This window comes from Oncorhynchus mykiss, chromosome 18 (assembly GCF_057628025.1).
Source record: "Oncorhynchus mykiss isolate SJ-2025 chromosome 18, ASM5762802v1, whole genome shotgun sequence".
Classification (NCBI taxonomy): Eukaryota; Metazoa; Chordata; class Actinopteri; order Salmoniformes; family Salmonidae; genus Oncorhynchus; species Oncorhynchus mykiss.
The window spans coordinates 80,846,115-80,871,549 of NC_143039.1; the positions used below are offsets into that span (position 1 = coordinate 80,846,115).

A 25,435-nucleotide genomic window follows, 5' to 3' on the forward strand; every position below is an offset into this window, starting at 1 on the left:
TAGGCTATATCCTGTCTCCTATATCCTGAATCCTCTTGGAACTGATGTAGGCTATATCCTGTCTCCTCTTGGAACTGATGTAGGCTATATCCTGTCTCCTATATCCTGTCTCCTCTTGGAACTGATGTAGGCTATATCCTGTCTCCTATATCCTGTCTCCTCTTGGAACTGATGTAGGCTATATCCTGTCTCCTCTTGGAACTGATGTAGGCTATATCCTGAATCCTCTTGGAACTGATGTAGGCTATATCCTGTCTCCTATATCCTGTCTCCTCTTGGAACTGATGTAGGCTATATCCTGAATCCTCTTGGAACTGATGTAGGCTATATCCTGTTTCATGTCTCATGAATCTCAACTTCAGATTTTAATTTGCATTCAGAAGGATATTGGGCTCCTGTAAAATCACCCCTTACTTGACGATATGAAACCTTCCAAAGATATTCCCACTAATATGATAATAAGATCATGAAGGTATTTTTCAAAATGATTTTTAGGAGGAGATGTATATATTTATGTGTCCTATCCTTTCAGAGATACTTTGAGATTATGAACACAGAGGTACAGTATAGACTATATACAATATCTCTCTTGTTTACACTGTGGTATTGTATAGATGAACTCTGATCTTCATACTGCATGGAGAGAACATGAAAATACTCATAGCACTTTATATCGAATCGCTTAGTGGGGTGTGTCCGATGTCCGATCATCATTATAAATAATAATTTATTTTTAACTGACATGCCTGGTTAAATAAAATTAAAAAAACATGAATAATTCAATAATATAAACATTCTGATACATAATATACAGTACCGGTCAAAAGTGTGGTCACATGTACTTTAGTTTTTACTATTTTCTACTTTCCAGAATAAAGTAAACTACGAAATAACACATATGGAATCATGTAGTAACCAAAACAGTGTTAAACAAATCAAAATATACTTTAGATTTTAGATCCTTCAAAGTAAACACCCTTTGCCTTGATGACAGCTTTGCACACTCTTGGCATTCTCTCAACCATCTTCACCTGGAATTCTTTTCCAACAGTCTTGAAGTAGTTTCCACATATGCTGAGCACTTGTTGGCTACTTTTCCTTCACTCTGCAGTCCACACCATGTCATTCCCCTATAGGACACAACCACACCATGTCATAGTCCCCTATAGGACACAACCACACCGTGTCATTCCCCTATAGGACACAACCACACCATGTCATTCCCCTATAGGACACAACCACACCATGTCATTCCCCTATAGGACACAACCACACCATGTCATTCCTCTATAGGACACAACCACACCATGTCATTCCTCTATAGGACACAACCACACCATGTCATTCCTCTATAGGACACAACCACACCATGTCATTCCCCTAAAGCAGACACAACCACACCATGTCAGTCCCCAGTTTCATCACGGCGCTTGATGGTTTTTGCGACTGCACTTGAATAAACTTTCAGAGTTCTTGACATTTCCATATTGACTGACCTTCATTTTTTAAAGTAATGATGGACTTTCAGTTCATTTGCATATTTGAGCTGTTCTTGCCATAATATGGATTTGGTCTATTACCAAATAGGGTTATGTTCTGTATACCATCCCTACCTTGTCACAACACAACTGATTGGCTCAAACGCATTAAGAAGGAAATAAAATCTACAAATGAACTTTTAACAAGGCACACCTGTTAATTGAAATGCATTCCAGGTGACTACCTCATGAAGCTGGTTGAGATAATGGAAAGAGTGTGCAAAGCTGTCATCAAGGCAAAGGGTGGCTACTTTCAAGAATCTCAAATAGAAAATATATTTATTTTTTAAACACTTTTTTTGCTTACTACATGATTCCATATGTGTTATTTCATAGTTTTGATGTCTTCACTATTATTCTACAATGTAGAAAATAGTAAAAATAAAGAAAAACCCCGGACTGGTAATGCATAAATAATACATATATTCTGGTATAATAAATCAATATTAAATAAATGGTATTATAATAAACCTATAATAAATACGTTCTGGTATAATCCATCCATAATAAATACATTCTGGTATAATACATCCATAATAAATACATTCTGGTATAATACATCCATAATAAATACATTCTGGTATAATCCATCCATAATAAATACATTCTGGTATAATCCATCCATAATAAATACATTCTGGTATAATCCATCCATAATAAATACATTCTGGTATAATACATCTATAATAAATACATTCTGGTATAATCCATCCATAATAAATACATTCTGGTATAATCCATCCATAATAAATACATTCTGGTATAATCCATCCATAATAAATACATTCTGGTATAATAAATACATTCTGGTATAATCCATCTATATTAAATACATTCTGGTATAATACATCTATATTAAATACATTCTGGTATAATCCATCCATAATAAATACATTCTGGTATAATCCATCTATAATAAATACATTCTGGTATAATAAATACATTCTGGTATAATACATCTATAATAAATACATTCTGGTATAATAAATACATTCTGGTATAATAAATACATTCTGGTATAATACATCTATATTAAATACATTCTGGTATAATACATCCATATTAAATACATTCTGGTATAATACATCCATAATAAATACATTCTGGTATAATCCATCTATAATAAATACATTCTGGTATAATAAATACATTCTGGTATAATAAATACATTCTGGTATAATACATCTATAATAAATACATTCTGGTATAATAAATACATTCTGGTATAATAAATACATTCTGGTATAATACATCTATATTAAATACATTCTGGTATAATCCATCCATAATAAATACATTCTGGTATAATAAATACATTCTGGTATAATACATCTATATTAAATACATTCTGGTATAATCCATCCATAATAAATACATTCTGGTATAATAAATACGTTCTGGTATAATAAATCTATATTAAATACATTCTGGTATAATACATCCATAATAAATACATTCTGGTATAATAAATACGTTCTGGTATAATAAATCTATATTAAATACATTCTGGTATAATCCATCCATAATAAATACATTCTGGTATAATACATCCATAATAAATACATTCTGGTATAATAAATACATTCTGGTATAATACATCTATAATAAATACATTCTGGTATAATCCATCCATAATAAATACATTCTGGTATAATCCATCCATAATAAATACATTCTGGTATAATACATCCATAATAAATACATTCTGGTATAATACATCTATAATAAATACATTCTGGTATAATAAATACATTCTGGTATAATCCATCTATAATAAATACATTCTGGTATAATCCATCCATAATAAATACATTCTGGTATAATAAATACATTCTGGTATAATACATCTATAATAAATACATTCTGGTATAATAAATACATTCTGGTATAATAAATACATTCTGGTATAATCCATCTATAATAAATACATTCTGGTATAATCCATCCATAATAAATACATTCTGGTATAATAAATACATTCTGGTATAATACATCTATAATAAATACATTCTGGTATAATACATCCATAATAAATACATTCTGGTATAATACATCCATAATAAATACATTCTGGTATAATACATCCATAATAAATACATTCTGGTATAATACATCCATAATAAATACATTCTGGTATAATAAATACATTCTGGTATAATCCATCCATAATAAATACATTCTGGTATAATACATCCATAATAAATACATTCTGGTATAATCCATCTATAATAAATACATTCTGGTATAATAAATACATTCTGGTATAATAAATACATTCTGGTATAATCCATCTATAATAAATACATTCTGGTATAATCCATCCATAATAAATACATTCTGGTATAATAAATACATTCTGGTATAATACATCTATAATAAATACATTCTGGTATAATAAATACATTCTGGTATAATAATACATTCTGGTATAATCCATCTATATTAAATACATTCTGGTATAATCCATCCATAATAAATACATTCTGGTATAATCCATCTATATTAAATACATTCTGGTATAATCCATCTATATTAAATACATTCTGGTATAATACATCCATAATAAATACATTCTGGTATAATACATCTATAATAAATACATTCTGGTATAATAAATACATTCTGGTATAATCCATCTATAATAAATACATTCTGGTATAATAAATACATTCTGGTATAATCCATCCATAATAAATACATTCTGGTATAATCCATCCATAATAAATACATTCTGGTATAATACATCCATATTAAATACATTCTGGTATAATCCATCCATAATAAATACATTCTGGTATAATACATCTATAATAAATACATTCTGGTATAATAAATACATTCTGGTATAATCCATCCATAATAAATACATTCTGGTATAATCCATCCATAATAAATACATTCTGGTATAATACATCTATAATAAATACATTCTGGTATAATAAATACATTCTGGTATAATCCATCCATAATAAATACATTCTGGTATAATCCATCTATAATAAATACATTCTGGTATAATCCATCCATAATAAATACATTCTGGTATAATAAATACATTCTGGTATAATCCATCCATAATAAATACATTCTGGTATAATAAATACATTCTGGTATAATCCATCCATAATAAATACATTCTGGTATAATCCATCCATAATAAATACATTCTGGTATAATACATCTATAATAAATACATTCTGGTATAATAAATACATTCTGGTATAATCCATCCATAATAAATACATTCTGGTATAATACATCCATAATAAATACATTCTGGTATAATCCATCCATAATAAATACATTCTGGTATAATACATCCATAATAAATACATTCTGGTATAATCCATCCATAATAAATACATTCTGGTATAATCCATCCATAATAAATACATTCTGGTATAATACATCCATAATAAATACATTCTGGTATAATCCATCCATAATAAATACATTCTGGTATAATCCATCCATAATAAATACATTCTGGTATAATCCATCTATAATAAATACATTCTGGTATAATACATCCATAATAAATACATTCTGGTATAATCCATCCATAATAAATACATTCTGGTATAATAAATCAATATTAAATACATTCTGGTATAATACATCTATAATAAATACATTCTGGTATAATCCATCTATAATAAATACATTCTGGTATAATACATCTATAATAAATACATTCTGGTATAATCCATCTATAATAAATACATTCTGGTATAATACATCTATAATAAATACATTCTGGTATAATACATCTATAATAAATACATTCTGGTATAATAAATCAATATTAAATACATTCTGGTATAATACATCTATAATAAATACATTCTGGTATAATCCATCCATAATAAATACATTCTGGTATAATCCATCCATAATAAATACATTCTGGTATAATAAATCCATAATAAATACATTCTGGTATAATACATCCATAATAAATACATTCTGGTATAATCCATCCATAATAAATACATTCTGGTATAATCCATCCATATTAAATACATTCTGGTATAATAAATCCATAATAAATACATTCTGGTATAATCCATCTATATTAAATACATTCTGGTATAATCCATCTATAATAAATACATTCTGGTATAATACATCCATAATAAATACATTCTGGTATAATACATCCATAATAAATACATTCTGGTATAATAAATACATTCTGGTATAATACATCCATAATAAATACATTCTGGTATAATAAATACATTCTGGTATAATCCATCTATAATAAATACATTCTGGTATAATACATCCATAATAAATACATTCTGGTATAATACATCCATAATAAATACATTCTGGTATAATCCATCCATAATAAATACATTCTGGTATAATAAATACATTCTGGTATAATCCATCCATAATAAATACATTCTGGTATAATACATCCATAATAAATACATTCTGGTATAATCCATCCATAATAAATACATTATGGTATAATCCATCTATAATAAATACATTCTGGTATAATCCATCCATAATAAATACATTCTGGTATAATCCATCCATAATAAATACATTCTGGTATAATCCATCCATAATAAATACATTCTGGTATAATCCATCCATAATAAATACATTCTGGTATAATCCATCCATAATAAATACATTCTGGTATAATACATCTATAATAAATACATTCTGGTATAATACATCTATAATAAATACATTCTGGTATAATCCATCCATAATAAATACATTCTGGTATAATACATCCATAATAAATACATTCTGGTATAATCCATCCATAATAAATACATTCTGGTATAATCCATCCATAATAAATACATTCTGGTATAATAAATACATTCTGGTATAATACATCCATAATAAATACATTCTGGTATAATCCATCCATAATAAATACATTCTGGTATAATAAATACATTCTGGTATAATAAATACATTCTGGTATAATCCATCTATATTAAATACATTCTGGTATAATCCATCCATAATAAATACATTCTGGTATAATACATCCATAATAAATACATTCTGGTATAATACATCCATAATAAATACATTCTGGTATAATCCATCTATATTAAATACATTCTGGTATAATACATCCATAATAAATACATTCTGGTATAATCCATCCATAATAAATACATTCTGGTATAATACATCTATAATAAATACATTCTGGTATAATACATCCATAATAAATACATTCTGGTATAATCCATCTATATTAAATACATTCTGGTATAATACATCTATAATAAATACATTCTGGTATAATCCATCAATATTAAATACATTCTGGTATAATACATCCATAATAAATACATTCTGGTATAATCCATCCATAATAAATACATTCTGGTATAATCCATCCATAATAAATACATTCTGGTATAATAAATACATTCTGGTATAATACATCCATAATAAATACATTCTGGTATAATAAATACATTCTGGTATAATACATCCATAATAAATACATTCTGGTATAATCCATCCATAATAAATACATTCTGGTATAATCCATCCATAATAAATACATTCTGGTATAATACATCCATAATAAATACATTCTGGTATAATACATCCATAATAAATACATTCTGGTATAATCCATCCATAATAAATACATTCTGGTATAATCCATCCATAATAAATACATTCTGGTATAATAAATACATTCTGGTATAATAAATACATTCTGGTATAATCCATCCATAATAAATACATTCTGGTATAATACATCTATAATAAATACATTCTGGTATAATCCATCCATATTAAATACATTCTGGTATAATACATCCATAATAAATACATTCTGGTATAATAAATACATTCTGGTATAATCCATCTATATTAAATACATTCTGGTATAATACATCCATAATAAATACATTCTGGTATAATCCATCCATAATAAATACATTCTGGTATAATACATCTATATTAAATACATTCTGGTATAATCCATCCATAATAAATACATTCTGGTATAATCCATCTATATTAAATACATTCTGGTATAATACATCCATATTAAATACATTCTGGTATAATACATCCATAATAAATACATTCTGGTATAATCCATCCATAATAAATACATTCTGGTATAATACATCTATATTAAATACATTCTGGTATAATCCATCCATATTAAATACATTCTGGTATAATCCATCTATATTAAATACATTCTGGTATAATACATCCATAATAAATACATTCTGGTATAATCCATCCATAATAAATACATTCTGGTATAATCCATCTATATTAAATACATTCTGGTATAATCCATCCATAATAAATACATTCTGGTATAATCCATCCATAATAAATACATTCTGGTATAATACATCCATAATAAATACATTCTGGTATAATACATCCATAATAAATACATTCTGGTATAATCCATCTATAATAAATACTCTGGTATAATCCATCCATAATAAATACATTCTGGTATAATCCATCCATAATAAATACATTCTGGTATAATACATTCATAATAAATACATTCTGGTATAATCCATTCATAATAAATACATTCTGGTATAATAAATACATTCTGGTATAATACATCCATAATAAATACATTCTGGTATAATAAATACATTCTGGTATAATACATCCATAATAAATAAATTCTGGTATTATACATCCATAATAAATACATTCTGGTATAATCCATCTATAATAAATACTCTGGTATAATAAATACATTCTGGTATAATAAATACATTCTGGTATAATCCATCCATAATAAATACATTCTGGTATAATCCATCCATAATAAATACATTCTGGTATAATAAATACATTCTGGTATAATAAATACATTCTGGTATAATAAATACATTCTGGTATAATCCATTCATAATAAATACATTCTGGTATAATACATCCATAATAAATACATTCTGGTATAATACATCCATAATAAATACATTCTGGTATAATCCATCCATAATAAATACATTCTGGTATAATCCATCCATAATAAATACATTCTGGTATAATAAATACATTCTGGTATAATCCATCCATAATAAATACATTCTGGTATAATAAATACATTCTGGTATAATACATCTATAATAAATACATTCTGGTATAATACATCTATAATAAATACATTCTGGTATAATCCATCCATATTAAATACATTCTGGTATAATACATCTATAATAAATACATTCTGGTATAATACATCCATAATAAATACATTCTGGTATAATACATCCATAATAAATACATTCTGGTATAATACATCCATAATAAATACATTCTGGTATAATCCATCTATATTAAATACATTCTGGTATAATACATCCATAATAAATACATTCTGGTATAATCCATCCATAATAAATACATTCTGGTATAATAAATACATTCTGGTATAATACATCCATAATAAATACATTCTGGTATAATCCATCCATAATAAATACATTCTGGTATAATACATCCATATTAAATACATTCTGGTATAATACATCCATAATAAATACATTCTGGTATAATACATCCATAATAAATACATTCTGGTATAATCCATCCATATTAAATACATTCTGGTATAATACATCTATAATAAATACATTCTGGTATAATCCATCTATAATAAATACATTCTGGTATAATACATCTATAATAAATACATTCTGGTATAATACATCCATAATAAATACATTCTGGTATAATCCATCCATAATAAATACATTCTGGTATAATACATCCATAATAAATACATTCTGGTATAATCCATCCATAATAAATACATTCTGGTATAATAAATACATTCTGGTATAATCCATCCATAATAAATACATTCTGGTATAATAAATACATTCTGGTATAATCCATCCATAATAAATACATTCTGGTATAATACATCCATAATAAATACATTCTGGTATAATCCATCCATATTAAATACATTCTGGTATAATCCATCCATATTAAATACATTCTGGTATAATACATCCATATTAAATACATTCTGGTATAATACATCCATAATAAATACATTCTGGTATAATCCATCCATAATAAATACATTCTGGTATAATCCATCCATAATAAATACATTCTGGTATAATACATCTATAATAAATACATTCTGGTATAATCCATCTATAATAAATACATTCTGGTATAATACATCTATAATAAATACATTCTGGTATAATATATCCATAATAAATACATTCTGGTATAATCCATCCATAATAAATACATTCTGGTATAATACATCCATAATAAATACATTCTGGTATAATCCATCCATAATAAATACATTCTGGTATAATACATCCATAATAAATACATTCTGGTATAATACATCCATAATAAATACATTCTGGTATAATCCATGCATAATAAATACATTCTGGTATAATCCATCCATAATAAATACATTCTGGTATAATCCATCCATAATAAATACATTCTGGTATAATCCATCTATATTAAATACATTCTGGTATAATAAATACATTCTGGTATAATACATCCATAATAAATACATTCTGGTATAATCCATCCATAATAAATACATTCTGGTATAATCCATCCATAATAAATACATTCTGGTATAATCCATCTATATTAAATACATTCTGGTATAATAAATACATTCTGGTATAATCCATCTATATTAAATACATTCTGGTATAATCCATCCATAATAAATACATTCTGGTATAATACATCCATAATAAATACATTCTGGTATAATCCATCCATAATAAATACATTCTGGTATAATCCATCCATAATAAATACATTCTGGTATAATACATCCATAATAAATACATTCTGGTATAATCCATCTATATTAAATACATTCTGGTATAATCCATCCATAATAAATACATTCTGGTATAATAAATACATTCTGGTATAATACATCCATAATAAATACATTCTGGTATAATAAATACATTCTGGTATAATACATCTATAATAAATACATTCTGGTATAATACATCTATAATAAATACATTCTGGTATAATCCATCCATAATAAATACATTCTGGTATAATCCATCTATATTAAATACATTCTGGTATAATAAATACATTCTGGTATAATACATCCATAATAAATACATTCTGGTATAATACATCCATAATAAATACATTCTGGTATAATACATCCATAATAAATACATTCTGGTATAATCCATCTATAATAAATACATTCTGGTATAATAAATACATTCTGGTATAATCCATCCATAATAAATGCATTCTGGTATAATAAATACATTCTGGTATAATCCATCCATAATAAATACATTCTGGTATAATCCATCCATAATAAATACATTCTGGTATAATCCATCCATAATAAATACATTCTGGTATAATACATCCATAATAAATACATTCTGGTATAATACATCCATAATAAATACATTCTGGTATAATCCATCCATAATAAATACATTCTGGTATAATCCATCCATAATAAATACATTCTGGTATAATCCATCTATATTAAATACATTCTGGTATAATCCATCTATATTAAATACATTCTGGTATAATACATCCATAATAAATACATTCTGGTATAATCCATCCATAATAAATACATTCTGGTATAATCCATCCATAATAAATACATTCTGGTATAATCCATCCATAATAAATACATTCTGGTATAATCCATCTATATTAAATACATTCTGGTATAATCCATCCATAATAAATACATTCTGGTATAATACATCCATAATAAATACATTCTGGTATAATCCATCCATAATAAATACATTCTGGTATAATCCATCCATAATAAATACATTCTGGTATAATCCATCTATATTAAATACATTCTGGTATAATCCATCTATATTAAATACATTCTGGTATAATCCATCCATAATAAATACATTCTGGTATAATCCATCCATAATAAATACATTCTGGTATAATCCATCCATATTAAATACATTCTGGTATAATCCATCCATAATAAATACATTCTGGTATAATAAATACATTCTGGTATAATCCATCCATAATAAATACATTCTGGTATAATACATCCATAATAAATACATTCTGGTATAATACATCCATAATAAATACATTCTGGTATAATCCATCTATATTAAATACATTCTGGTATAATAAATACATTCTGGTATAATACATCCATAATAAATACATTCTGGTATAATCCATCTATATTAAATACATTCTGGTATAATCCATCCATAATAAATACATTCTGGTATAATCCATCCATAATAAATACATTCTGGTATAATCCATCTATATTAAATACATTCTGGTATAATAAATACATTCTGGTATAATAAATACATTCTGGTATAATACATCCATAATAAATACATTCTGGTATAATAAATACATTCTGGTATAATACATCCATAATAAATACATTCTGGTATAATAAATACATTCTGGTATAATACATCCATAATAAATACATTCTGGTATAATACATCCATAATAAATACATTCTGGTATAATAAATACATTCTGGTATAATACATCCATAATAAATACATTCTGGTATAATAAATACATTCTGGTATAATCCATCTATATTAAATACATTCTGGTATAATCCATCCATAATAAATACATTCTGGTATAATCCATCTATATTAAATACATTCTGGTATAATCCATCCATAATAAATACATTCTGGTATAATCCATCTATATTAAATACATTCTGGTATAATAAATACATTATGGTATAATCCATCTATATTAAATACATTCTGGTATAATCCATCCATAATAAATACATTCTGGTATAATCCATCTATATTAAATACATTCTGGTATAATCCATCTATATTAAATACATTCTGGTATAATCCATCCATAATAAATACATTCTGGTATAATCCATCTATATTAAATACATTCTGGTATAATCCATCTATATTAAATACATTCTGGTATAATAAATACATTCTGGTATAATAAATACATTCTGGTATAATCCATCTATATTAAATACATTCTGGTATAATCCATCTATATTAAATACATTCTGGTATAATCCATCCATAATAAATACATTCTGGTATAATCCATCCATAATAAATACATTCTGGTATAATACATCTATAATAAATACATTCTGGTATAATAAATACATTCTGGTATAATCCATCCATAATAAATACATTCTGGTATAATACATCTATAATAAATACATTCTGGTATAATAAATACATTCTGGTATAATACATCCATATTAAATACATTCTGGTATAATACATCCATAATAAATACATTCTGGTATAATCCATCTATAATAAATACATTCTGGTATAATCCATCTATATTAAATACATTCTGGTATAATACATCCATAATAAATACATTCTGGTATAATAAATACATTCTGGTATAATCCATCCATAATAAATACATTCTGGTATAATAAATACATTCTGGTATAATCCATCCATAATAAATACATTCTGGTATAATAAATACATTCTGGTATAATCCATCCATAATAAATACATTCTGGTATAATCCATCCATAATAAATACATTCTGGTATAATACATCTATAATAAATACATTCTGGTATAATAAATACATTCTGGTATAATACATCCATAATAAATACATTCTGGTATAATACATCCATAATAAATACATTCTGGTATAATACATCCATAATAAATACATTCTGGTATAATCCATCTATATTAAATACATTCTGGTATAATAAATACATTCTGGTATAATACATCCATAATAAATACATTCTGGTATAATCCATCTATATTAAATACATTCTGGTATAATCCATCCATAATAAATACATTCTGGTATAATCCATCCATAATAAATACATTCTGGTATAATCCATCTATATTAAATACATTCTGGTATAATAAATACATTCTGGTATAATACATCCATAATAAATACATTCTGGTATAATAAATACATTCTGGTATAATAAATACATTCTGGTATAATCCATCCATAATAAATACATTCTGGTATATTAAATACATTCTGGTATAATACATCCATAATAAATACATTCTGGTATAATAAATACATTCTGGTATAATACATCCATAATAAATACATTCTGGTATAATCCATCTATATTAAATACATTCTGGTATAATCCATCCATAATAAATACATTCTGGTATAATCCATCCATAATAAATACATTCTGGTATAATAAATACATTATGGTATAATCCATCTATATTAAATACATTCTGGTATAATAAATACATTATGGTATAATCCATCTATATAAAATACATTCTGGTATAATCCATCCATAATAAATACATTCTGGTATAATCCATCTATATTAAATACATTCTGGTATAATCCATCTATATTAAATACATTCTGGTATAATCCATCCATAATAAATACATTCTGGTATAATCCATCTATATTAAATACATTCTGGTATAATCCATCTATATTAAATACATTCTGGTATAATAAATACATTCTGGTATAATAAATACATTCTGGTATAATCCATCTATATTAAATACATTCTGGTATAATCCATCTATATTAAATACATTCTGGTATAATCCATCCATAATAAATACATTCTGGTATAATCCATCCATAATAAATACATTCTGGTATAATACATCTATAATAAATACATTCTGGTATAATAAATACATTCTGGTATAATCCATCCATAATAAATACATTCTGGTATAATACATCTATAATAAATACATTCTGGTATAATAAATACATTCTGGTATAATAAATACATTCTGGTATAATAAATACATTCTGGTATAATCCATCCATATTAAATACATTCTGGTATAATACATCCATATTAAATACATTCTGGTATAATCCATCCATAATAAATACATTCTGGTATAATACATCTATAATAAATACATTCTGGTATAATAAATACATTCTGGTATAATAAATACATTCTGGTATAATAAATACATTCTGGTATAATAAATACATTCTGGTATAATCCATCCATATTAAATACATTCTGGTATAATCCATCCATAATAAATACATTCTGGTATAATACATCCATAATAAATACATTCTGGTATAATCCATCTATAATAAATACATTCTGGTATAATAAATACATTCTGGTATAATAAATACATTCTGGTATAATCCATCCATATTAAATACATTCTGGTATAATCCATCCATAATAAATACATTCTGGTATAATACATCCATAATAAATACATTCTGGTATAATCCATCTATAATAAATACATTCTGGTATAATCCATCTATATTAAATACATTCTGGTATAATACATCCATAATAAATACATTCTGGTATAATAAATACATTCTGGTATAATCCATCCATAATAAATACATTCTGGTATAATAAATACATTCTGGTATAATACATCCATATTAAATACATTCTGGTATAATAAATACATTCTGGTATAATCCATCCATAATAAATACATTCTGGTATAATAAATACATTCTGGTATAATACATCCATATTAAATACATTCTGGTATAATACATCCATAATAAATACATTCTGGTATAATCCATCTATAATAAATACATTCTGGTATAATCCATCTATATTAAATACATTCTGGTATAATACATCAATATTAAATACATTCTGGTATAATAAATACATTCTGGTATAATACATCCATATTAAATACATTCTGGTATAATACATCCATAATAAATACATTCTGGTATAATCCATCTATAATAAATACATTCTGGTATAATCCATCTATATTAAATACATTCTGGTATAATACATCCATAATAAATACATTCTGGTATAATAAATACATTCTGGTATAATCCATCCATAATAAATACATTCTGGTATAATCCATCCATAATAAATACATTCTGGTATAATAAATACATTCTGGTATAATCCATCCATAATAAATACATTCTGGTATAATCCATCCATAATAAATACATTCTGGTATAATACATCTATAATAAATACATTCTGGTATAATAAATACATTCTGGTATAATACATCCATAATAAATACATTCTAGTATAATACATCCATAATAAATACATTCTGGTATAATCCATCCATAATAAATACATTCTGGTATAATACATCTATAATAAATACATTCTGGTATAATAAATACATTCTGGTATAATAAATACATTCTGGTATAATAAATACATTCTGGTATAATCCATCCATAATAAATACATTCTGGTATAATACATCCATAATAAATACATTCTGGTATAATCCATCTATATTAAATACATTCTGGTATAATACATCTATAATAAATACATTCTGGTATAATAAATACATTCTGGTATAATCCATCCATAATAAATACATTCTGGTATAATCCATCCATAATAAATACATTCTGGTATAATAAATACATTCTGGTATATTAAATACATTCTGGTATAATACATCTATAATAAATACATTCTGGTATAATAAATACATTCTGGTATAATAAATACATTCTGGTATAATAAATACATTCTGGTATAATCCATCCATAATAAATACATTCTGGTATAATACATCCATAATAAATACATTCTGGTATAATCCATCCATAATAAATACATTCTGGTATAATCCATGCATAATAAATACATTCTGGTATAATCCATCTATATTAAATACATTCTGGTATAATCCATCTATATTAAATACATTCTGGTATAATACATCCATAATAAATACATTCTGGTATAATCCATCCATAATAAATACATTCTGGTATAATACATCCATAATAAATACATTCTGGTATAATAAATAAATAATAAATACATTCTGGTATATTAAATACATTCTGGTATAATACATCTATAATAAATACATTCTGGTATAATAAATACATTCTGGTATAATCCATCCATAATAAATACATTCTGGTATAATCCATCCATAATAAATACATTCTGGTATAATCCATCTATATTAAATACATTCTGGTATAATCCATCCATAATAAATACATTCTGGTATAATCCATCTATAATAAATACATTCTGGTATAATAAATACATTCTGGTATATTAAATACATTCTGGTATAATAAATACATTCTGGTATAATAAATACATTCTGGTATAATCCATCTATAATAAATACATTCTGGTATAATAAATACATTCTGGTATATTAAATACATTCTGGTATAATACATCTATAATAAATACATTCTGGTATAATAAATACATTCTGGTATAATAAATACATTCTGGTATAATAAATACATTCTGGTATAATCCATCCATAATAAATACATTCTGGTATAATCCATCCATAATAAATACATTCTGGTATAATCCATCCATAATAAATACATTCTGGTATAATCCATCCATAATAAATACATTCTGGTATAATACATCCATAATAAATACATTCTGGTATAATCCATCTATAATAAATACATTCTGGTATAATAAATACATTCTGGTATATTAAATACATTCTGGTATAATACATCTATAATAAATACATTCTGGTATAATAAATACATTCTGGTATAATAAATACATTCTGGTATAATACATCCATAATAAATACATTCTGGTATAATCCATCTATATTAAATACATTCTGGTATAATCCATCCATAATAAATACATTCTGGTATAATCCATCTATATTAAATACATTCTGGTATAATCCATCCATAATAAATACATTCTGGTATAATCCATCTATAATAAATACATTCTGGTATAATAAATACATTCTGGTATATTAAATACATTCTGGTATAATACATCTATAATAAATACATTCTGGTATAATAAATACATTCTGGTATAATAAATACATTCTGGTATAATACATCCATAATAAATACATTCTGGTATAATACATCCATAATAAATACATTCTGGTATAATCCATCCATAATAAATACATTCTGGTATAATCCATCCATAATAAATACATTCTGGTATAATACATCCATAATAAATACATTCTGGTATAATCCATCCATAATAAATACATTCTGGTATAATCCATCCATAATAAATACATTCTGGTATAATACATCCATAATAAATACATTCTGGTATAATCCATCCATAATAAATACATTCTGGTATAATCCATCCATAATAAATACATTCTGGTATAATACATCCATAATAAATACATTCTGGTATAATCCATCCATAATAAATACATTCTGGTATAATACATCCATAATAAATACATTCTGGTATAATCCATCTATAATAAATACATTCTGGTATAATACATCCATAATAAATACATTCTGGTATAATCCATCCATAATAAATACATTCTGGTATAATCCATCCATAATAAATACATTCTGGTATAATACATCCATAATAAATACATTCTGGTATAATACATCCATAATAAATACATTCTGGTATAATCCATCCATAATAAATACATTCTGGTATAATAAATACATTCTGGTATAATCCATCCATAATAAATACATTCTGGTATAATCCATCTATAGTAAATACATTCTGGTATAATAAATAAATAATAAATACATTCTGGTATAATCCATCTATAATAAATACATTCTGGTATAATAAATACATTCTGGTATAATCCATCTATAATAAATACTCTGGTATTCTGGTATATCCAGAATATTCTGGTACATAGTAGATCAATAAAGTGTCCTACCTCGCTGGAGTCCTCCTGCTGGTTGATGACAGTCAGTGCGTCCTCCGCTGCCTGTCTCTTGGCCTCTGCCACCGTACGCTCCATCTTGGACCGCTCAGTGCTTATCATCTCATGGGCCTTCCTCTCTGCCTCTGACACCGCCTTCTGGAGCTCTGACATGGCCTGGCGCTTCACCTCGTTCACAGCCTCTTCTGAAACACATTCAGAGATATCCTCAAGGACCCATACAACCAGCCCCTAACCCTCTAACCCACTAACCCTCTAACCCCAAACCTAACCCTCTAACCCACTAACCCCCTAACCCTCTAACCCTCGAACCCTCTAACCCTCTAACCCCCTACCCCCCTAACCCTCTAACCCCAAACCTAACCCTCTAACCCCAACCCTAACCCCCTAACCCACTAACCCTCTAACCCCAAACCTAACCCTCTAACCCCAACCCTAACCCCCAACCCGCTAACCCTCTAACCCTCTAACCCCAACCCTAACCCCCTACCCCCCTAACCCCAACCCTAACCCCCTACCCCCCTAACCCTCTAACCCCAAACCTAACCCTCTAACCCCAACCCTAACCCCCTAACCCACTAACCCTCTAACCCCAAACCTAACCATCTAACCCCAACCCTAACCCCCTACCCCCCTAACCCTCTAACCCCAACCCTAACCCCCTACCCCCCTAACCCTCTAACCCCAAACCTAACCCTCTAACCCCAAACCTAACCCCCTAACCCACTAACCCTCTAACCCCAAACCTAACCCTCCAACCCCAACCCTAACCCCCTACCCCCCTAACCCTCTAACCCCAAACCTAACCCTCTAACCCCAACCCTAACCCTCTAACCCCAACCCTAACTCCCTAACCCGCTAACCCTCTAACCCCCTAACCCTCTAACCCACTAACCCTCTAACCCCAAACCTAACCCTCTAACCCCAAACCTAACCCCCTACCCCCTAACCTACTAACCCTCTAACTCCCTAACCCTCTAACCGCCTAACTCTCTAACCCTGTAACCCCAATCCTAACCCCCTACCCCCCTAACCCACTAACCCAATAACCCCCTAACCCCCTAACCCTCTAACCCCCTAACCCTCTAACCCACTAACCCTCTAACCCCAAACCTAACCCTGTAACCCCAACCCTAACCCTCTAACCCCCTAACCCTCTAACCCTCTAACCCACTAACCCTCTAACCCTCTAATCCCAAACCTAACCCTCTAACCCCAATCCCCTAACCCTCTAACCCTTTAACCCCCTAACCCACTAACCCTCTAACCCCAACCCTAACCCCTTAACCCTCTAACCCACTAACCCACTAACCCTCTAACCCCAAACCTAACCCTCTAACCCTCTAACCCTCTAAACCTCTAACCCTAACCCTCTAACCCCAACCCCCTAACCCTCTAACCCCCTAACCCTCTAACCCCCTAACCCTCTAACCCCTTAACCTCAACCCCCTAACCCCTTAACCCTAACCCCTTAACCCCCTAACCCCAACCCTAACCCCTAACCCCATAACACCCTAACCCTCTAACCCCAACCCTAACCCCCTAACCCCCTACCCCCCTAACCCCAACCCCAACCCTAACCACCTACCCTCTAACCCTTAACCCCCTACCCCCCTAACCTCTAACCCCCTAACCCTCTAACCCCTAACCCCCTAACCCCCTACCCCCATAACCTCTAACCCCCTAACCCCCTAACCCCCTACCCCCTAACCTACTAACCCTCTAACTCCCTAACCCTCTAACCGCCTAACTCTCTAACCCTCTAACCCCAAACCTAACCCCCTACCCCCCTAACCCACTAACCCAATAACCCCCTAACCCCCTAACCCTCTAACCCCCTAACCCTCTAACCCACTAACCCTCTAACCCCAAACCTAACCCTGTAACCCCAACCCTAACCCTCTAACCCCCTAACCCTCTAACCCTCTAACCCACTAACCCTCTAACCCTCTAATCCCAAACCTAACCCTCTAACCCCAATCCCCTAACCCTCTAACCCTTTAACCCCCTAACCCACTAACCCTCTAACCCCAACCCTAACCCCTTAACCCTCTAACCCACTAACCCACTAACCCTCTAACCCCAAACCTAACCCTCTAACCCTCTAACCCTCTAAACCTCTAACCCTAACCCTCTAACCCCAACCCCCTAACCCTCTAACCCCCTAACCCTCTAACCCCCTAACCCTCTAACCCCTTAACCTCAACCCCCTAACCCCTTAACCCTAACCCCTTAACCCCAACCCTAACCCCCTAACCCCCTACCCCCCTAACCCCAACCCCAACCCTAACCACCTACCCTCTAACCCTTAACCCCCTACCCCCCTAACCTCTAACCCCCTAACCCTCTAACCCCTAACCCCCTAACCCCCTACCCCCATAACCTCTAACCCCCTAACCCTCTAACCCCTAACCCCCTACCCCCCTAACCTCTAACCCCCTAACCCTCTAACCCCTAACCCCCTAACCCCCTAACATCTAACCCCCTACCCCCTAACCTCTAACCCCCTAACCCTCTAACCACTAACCCCCTAACCTCTAACCCCCTAACCCTCTAACCCCCTACCCCCCTAACCTCTAACCCCCTAACCCTCTAACCCCTAACCCCCTAACCCCCTACCCCCCTAACATCTAACCCCCTAACCCTCTAACCCCCTAACCCCCTAACTCCCTAACCCTCTAACCCCCTAACCTCTAACCCCCTACCCCCCTAACCCCCTACCCCTCTAACCTCTAACCTCTAACCCCTAACCCCCTACCCCCCTAACCTCTAACCTCTAACCTCTAACCCCTAACCAGTGCTGAGTGACTAGTACTTTTTTTAGGTCGGTTCGGTTTTGATGTCAGTTTTGATCGTTTTTTCTCGACATTACATGATGAAATAATGACATTAAAATGACTTTAGAGGTTTTTTTAAGGGAAATTCCAAAGCCGAAAAAAAATAGTGAACATTCATTCAATCAATCGCCAAAACACAGAAAATATTTCCATTGTCTCTGTTAGTTCCACACTGGATATACATCAATATATCAACAGGAAATGACTATGAAATAATACAATATTTCAGTTAGTGTACATTACAGCTCAGCTCAGGCAACAGCAACCAAATAACCAGTCTCTCTGCTCCCCACACTGTCTTCAGTACTGTCTACTGTCTTTAGTACTGTCTCAGTACTGTCTACTGTCTTCAGTACTGTCTTTAGTACTGTCTCAGTAATATCTACTGTCTTCAGTACTGTCTACTGTCTTCAGTACTGTCTTCAGTACTGTCTACTGTCTTCAGTACTGTCTACTGTCTTCAGTACTGTCTCAGTACTGTCTACTGTCTTCAGTACTGTCTTTAGTACTGTCTACTGTCTTCAGTACTGTCTACTGTCTTCAGTACTGTCTCAGTACTGTCTACTGTCTTCAGTACTGTCTTCAGTACTGTCTTCAGTACTGTCTTCAGTACTGTCTACTGTCTTCAGTACTGTCTTCAGTACTGTCTCAGTACTGTCTACTGTCTTCAGTACTGTCTAATGTCTTTAGTACTGTCTCAGTACTGTCTACTGTCTTCAGTACTGTCTTCTGTCTTTAGTACTGTCTCAGTACTGTCTACTGTCTTTAGTACTGTCTCAGTACTGTCTACTGTCTTCAGTACTGTCTTTAGTACTGTCTTCAGTACTGTCTACTATCTTTAGTACTGTCTCAGTACTGTCTACTGTCTCAGTACTGTCTACTGTCTTCAGTACTGTCTCAGTACGGTCTACTGTCTTCAGTACTATCTCAGTACTGTCTACTGTCTTTAGTACTGTCTCAGTACTGTCTACTGTATTTAGTACTGTCTCAGTACTGTCTACTGTCTTCAGTACTGTCTCAGTACTGTCTACTGTCTTCAGTACTGTCTTTAGTACTGTCTTCAGTACTGTCTACTGTCTTCAGTACTGTCTACTGTCTTTAGTACTGTCTCAGTACTGTCTACTGTCTTCAGTACTGTCTTTAGTACTGTCTTCAGTACTGTCTACTGTCTTCAGTACTGTCTACTGTCTTCAGTACTGTCTTTAGTACTGTCTTCAGTACTGTCTACTGTCTTTAGTACTGTCTCAGTACTGTCTACTGTCTTCAGTACTGTCTTTAGTACTGTCTCAGTACTGTCTACTGTCTTCAGTACTGTCTACTGTCTTCAGTACTGTCTACTGTCTTCAGTACTGTCTTTAGTACTGTCTTCAGTACTGTCTACTGTCTTTAGTACTGTCTCAGTACTGTCTACTGTCTTCAGTACTGTCTCAGTACTGTCTACTGTCTTCAGTACTGTCTACTGTCTTTAGTACTGTCTCAGTACTGTCTACTGTCTTCAGTACTGTCTACTGTCTTTAGTACTGTCTCAGTACTGTCTACTGTCTTTAGTACTGTCTACTGTCTTCAGTACTGTCTACTGTCTTTAGTACTGTCTTTAGTACTGTCTTCAGTACTGTCTTTAGTACTGTCTACTGTCTTCAGTACTGTCTTTAGTACTGTCTTCAGTACTGTCTACTGTCTTCAGTACTGTCTTTAGTACTGTCTTCAGTACTGTCTACTGTCTTTAGTACTGTCTTCAGTACTGTCTACTGTCTTTAGTACTGTCTTCAGTACTGTCTACTGTCTTCAGTACTGTCTACTGTCTTCAGTACTGTCTACTGTCTTCAGTACTGTCTACTGTCTTTAGTACTGTCTTTAGTACTGTCTTTAGTACCATCTTCAGTCAGTAGGCTAGCCTGCATGAGAATGCTGCAGAGCAGTCTGACTAAATAACTGTACTCATTGTTCTAAGTAGATAAGTTATACTTTGAGGATCTATCCCTCTCTTCCTCTCTCACGCGGCCTATGTGGTACACTGTATGTCTATCTAACCTAGCAGGCATAAAAGTATATCCTTCTCTGTCCGAGCCGGAACAGATGCAATGGATTATGGTCATTGTAGTTCATTAATTTAGTTAATTACCAACGAGGTTGAATATTTGCTTAATAAGAACTAATACTTCCTTCAGCTCAGCGTCCTATTCTTTCGTGAATGATTTGATTTCTCTCTAGAGAAACAGAGCTTTAGGCTCACAAAAGTTGTTTAATAACTATCAAACCATCGGGGTCTAGGTCACCTCCCTGACCAAGGCCCTGCTCAGTTTGGCCGGGCGGCCAGCTCTAGGAAGAGACTTGGTGGTTCCAAACTTCCATTTAAGAATGATGGAGGCCACTGTGTTCTTGGGGACCTCCAATGTTGCAGAAATGTTTTGGTAACCTTCCCCAGATCTGTGCCTCAATACAATCATGTCTCGGATCTCTACGGACAATTTCTTCGACCTCATGGCTTGGTTTTTGCTCTGACATTCACTGTCAACTGTGGGACCTTTATATAGACAGGTGTGTGCCTTTCAAGATCATGTCCAATCAATTTATTTCACCACAAGTGGACTCAGTGGAAACAGGATCCACCTGAGCTCAATCTCGAGTCTCATAGCGAAGTGTCTGAATACTTATGGAAATAAGGTATTTGTTTTATTTTAATAAATTGGCAAAAAAAATCTAAAAACCCGTTTTCGCTTTTTCATTATGGGGTATTGTGATGTCATTATGGGGTATTGTGGTGTCATTATGGGGTATTGTGATGTCATTATGGGGTATTGTGATGTCATTATGGGGTATTGTGATGTCATTATGGGGTATTGTGATGTCATTATGGGGTATTGTGATGTCATTATGGGGTATTGTGATGTCATTATGGGGTATTGTGATGTCATTATGGGGTATTGTGATGTCATTATGGGGTATTGTGGTGTCATTATGGGGTATTGTGGTGTCATTATGGGGTATTGTGATGTCATTATGGGGTATTGTGATGTCATTATGGGGTATTGTGATGTCATTATGGGGTATTGTGATGTCATTATGGGGTATTGTGATGTCATTATGGGGTATTGTGATGTCATTATGGGGTATTGTGATGTCATTATGGGGTATTGTGATGTCATTATGGGGTATTGTGATGTCATTATGGGGTATTGTGGTGTCATTATGGGGTATTGTGGTGTCATTATGGGGTATTGTGATGTCATTATGGGGTATTGTGATGTCATTATGGGGTATTGTGATGTCATTATGGGGTATTGTGGTGTCATTATGGGGTATTGTGGTGTCATTATGGGGTATTGTGGTGTCATTATGGGGTATTGTGATGTCATTATGGGGTATTGTGATGTCATTATGGGGTATTGTGATGTCATTATGGGGTATTGTGATGTCATTATGGGGTATTGTGATGTCATTATGGGGTATTTTGATGTCATTATGGGGTATTGTGATGTCATTATGGGGTATTGTGGTGTCATTATGGGGTATTGTGGTGTCATTATGGGGTATTGTGATGTCATTATGGGGTATTGTGATGTCATTATGGGGTATTGTGATGTCATTATGGGGTATTCTGATGTCATTATGGGGTATTCTGATGTCATTATGGGGTATTGTGGTGTCATTATGGGGTATTGTGATGTCATTATGGGGTATTGTGATGTCATTATGGGGTATTGTGATGTCATTATGGGGTATTGTGATGTCATTATGGGGTATTGTGATGTCATTATGGGGTATTGTGATGTCATTATGGGGTATTCTGATGTCATTATGGGGTATTGTGATGTCATTATGGGGTATTGTGATGTCATTATGGGGTATTGTGATGTCATTATGGGGTATTGTGGTGTCATTATGGGGTATTGTGGTGTCATTATGGGGTATTGTGATGTCATTATGGGGTATTGTGATGTCATTATGGGGTATTGTGATGTCATTATGGGGTATTCTGATGTCATTATGGGGTATTGTGATGTCATTATGGGGTATTGTGGTGTCATTATGGGGTATTGTGATGTCATTATGGGGTATTGTGATGTCATTATGGGGTATTGTGATGTCATTATGGGGTATTGTGATGTCATTATGGGGTATTGTGATGTCATTATGGGGTACCGTGATGTCATTATGGGGTATTCTGATGTCATTATGGGGTATTCTGATTTCATTATGGGGTATTGTGGTGTCATTATGGGGTATTGTGATGTCATTATGGGGTATTGTGATGTCATTATGGGGTATTGTGATGTCATTATGGGGTATTCTGATGTCATTATGGGGTATTGTGATGTCATTATGGGGT

General features: G+C 30.9%; 1 protein-coding gene across 2 annotated transcripts in view; it reads right to left on the bottom strand.

Annotated features, from left to right (window-relative positions):
• The window catches only part of LOC110519153 (protein CBFA2T1), a 238,440-nt gene that overhangs the window by 5,400 nt on the left and 207,605 nt on the right, over positions 1 to 25,435 (bottom strand). For both annotated transcript variants that reach the window (XM_090206849.1, XM_090206848.1), the window contains exon 10: positions 18,263 to 18,453. In XM_090206849.1, the coding sequence (XP_090062975.1) occupies positions 18,263 to 18,453 (191 nt within the window). The remainder of the gene's footprint in view (positions 1 to 18,262; positions 18,454 to 25,435) is intronic.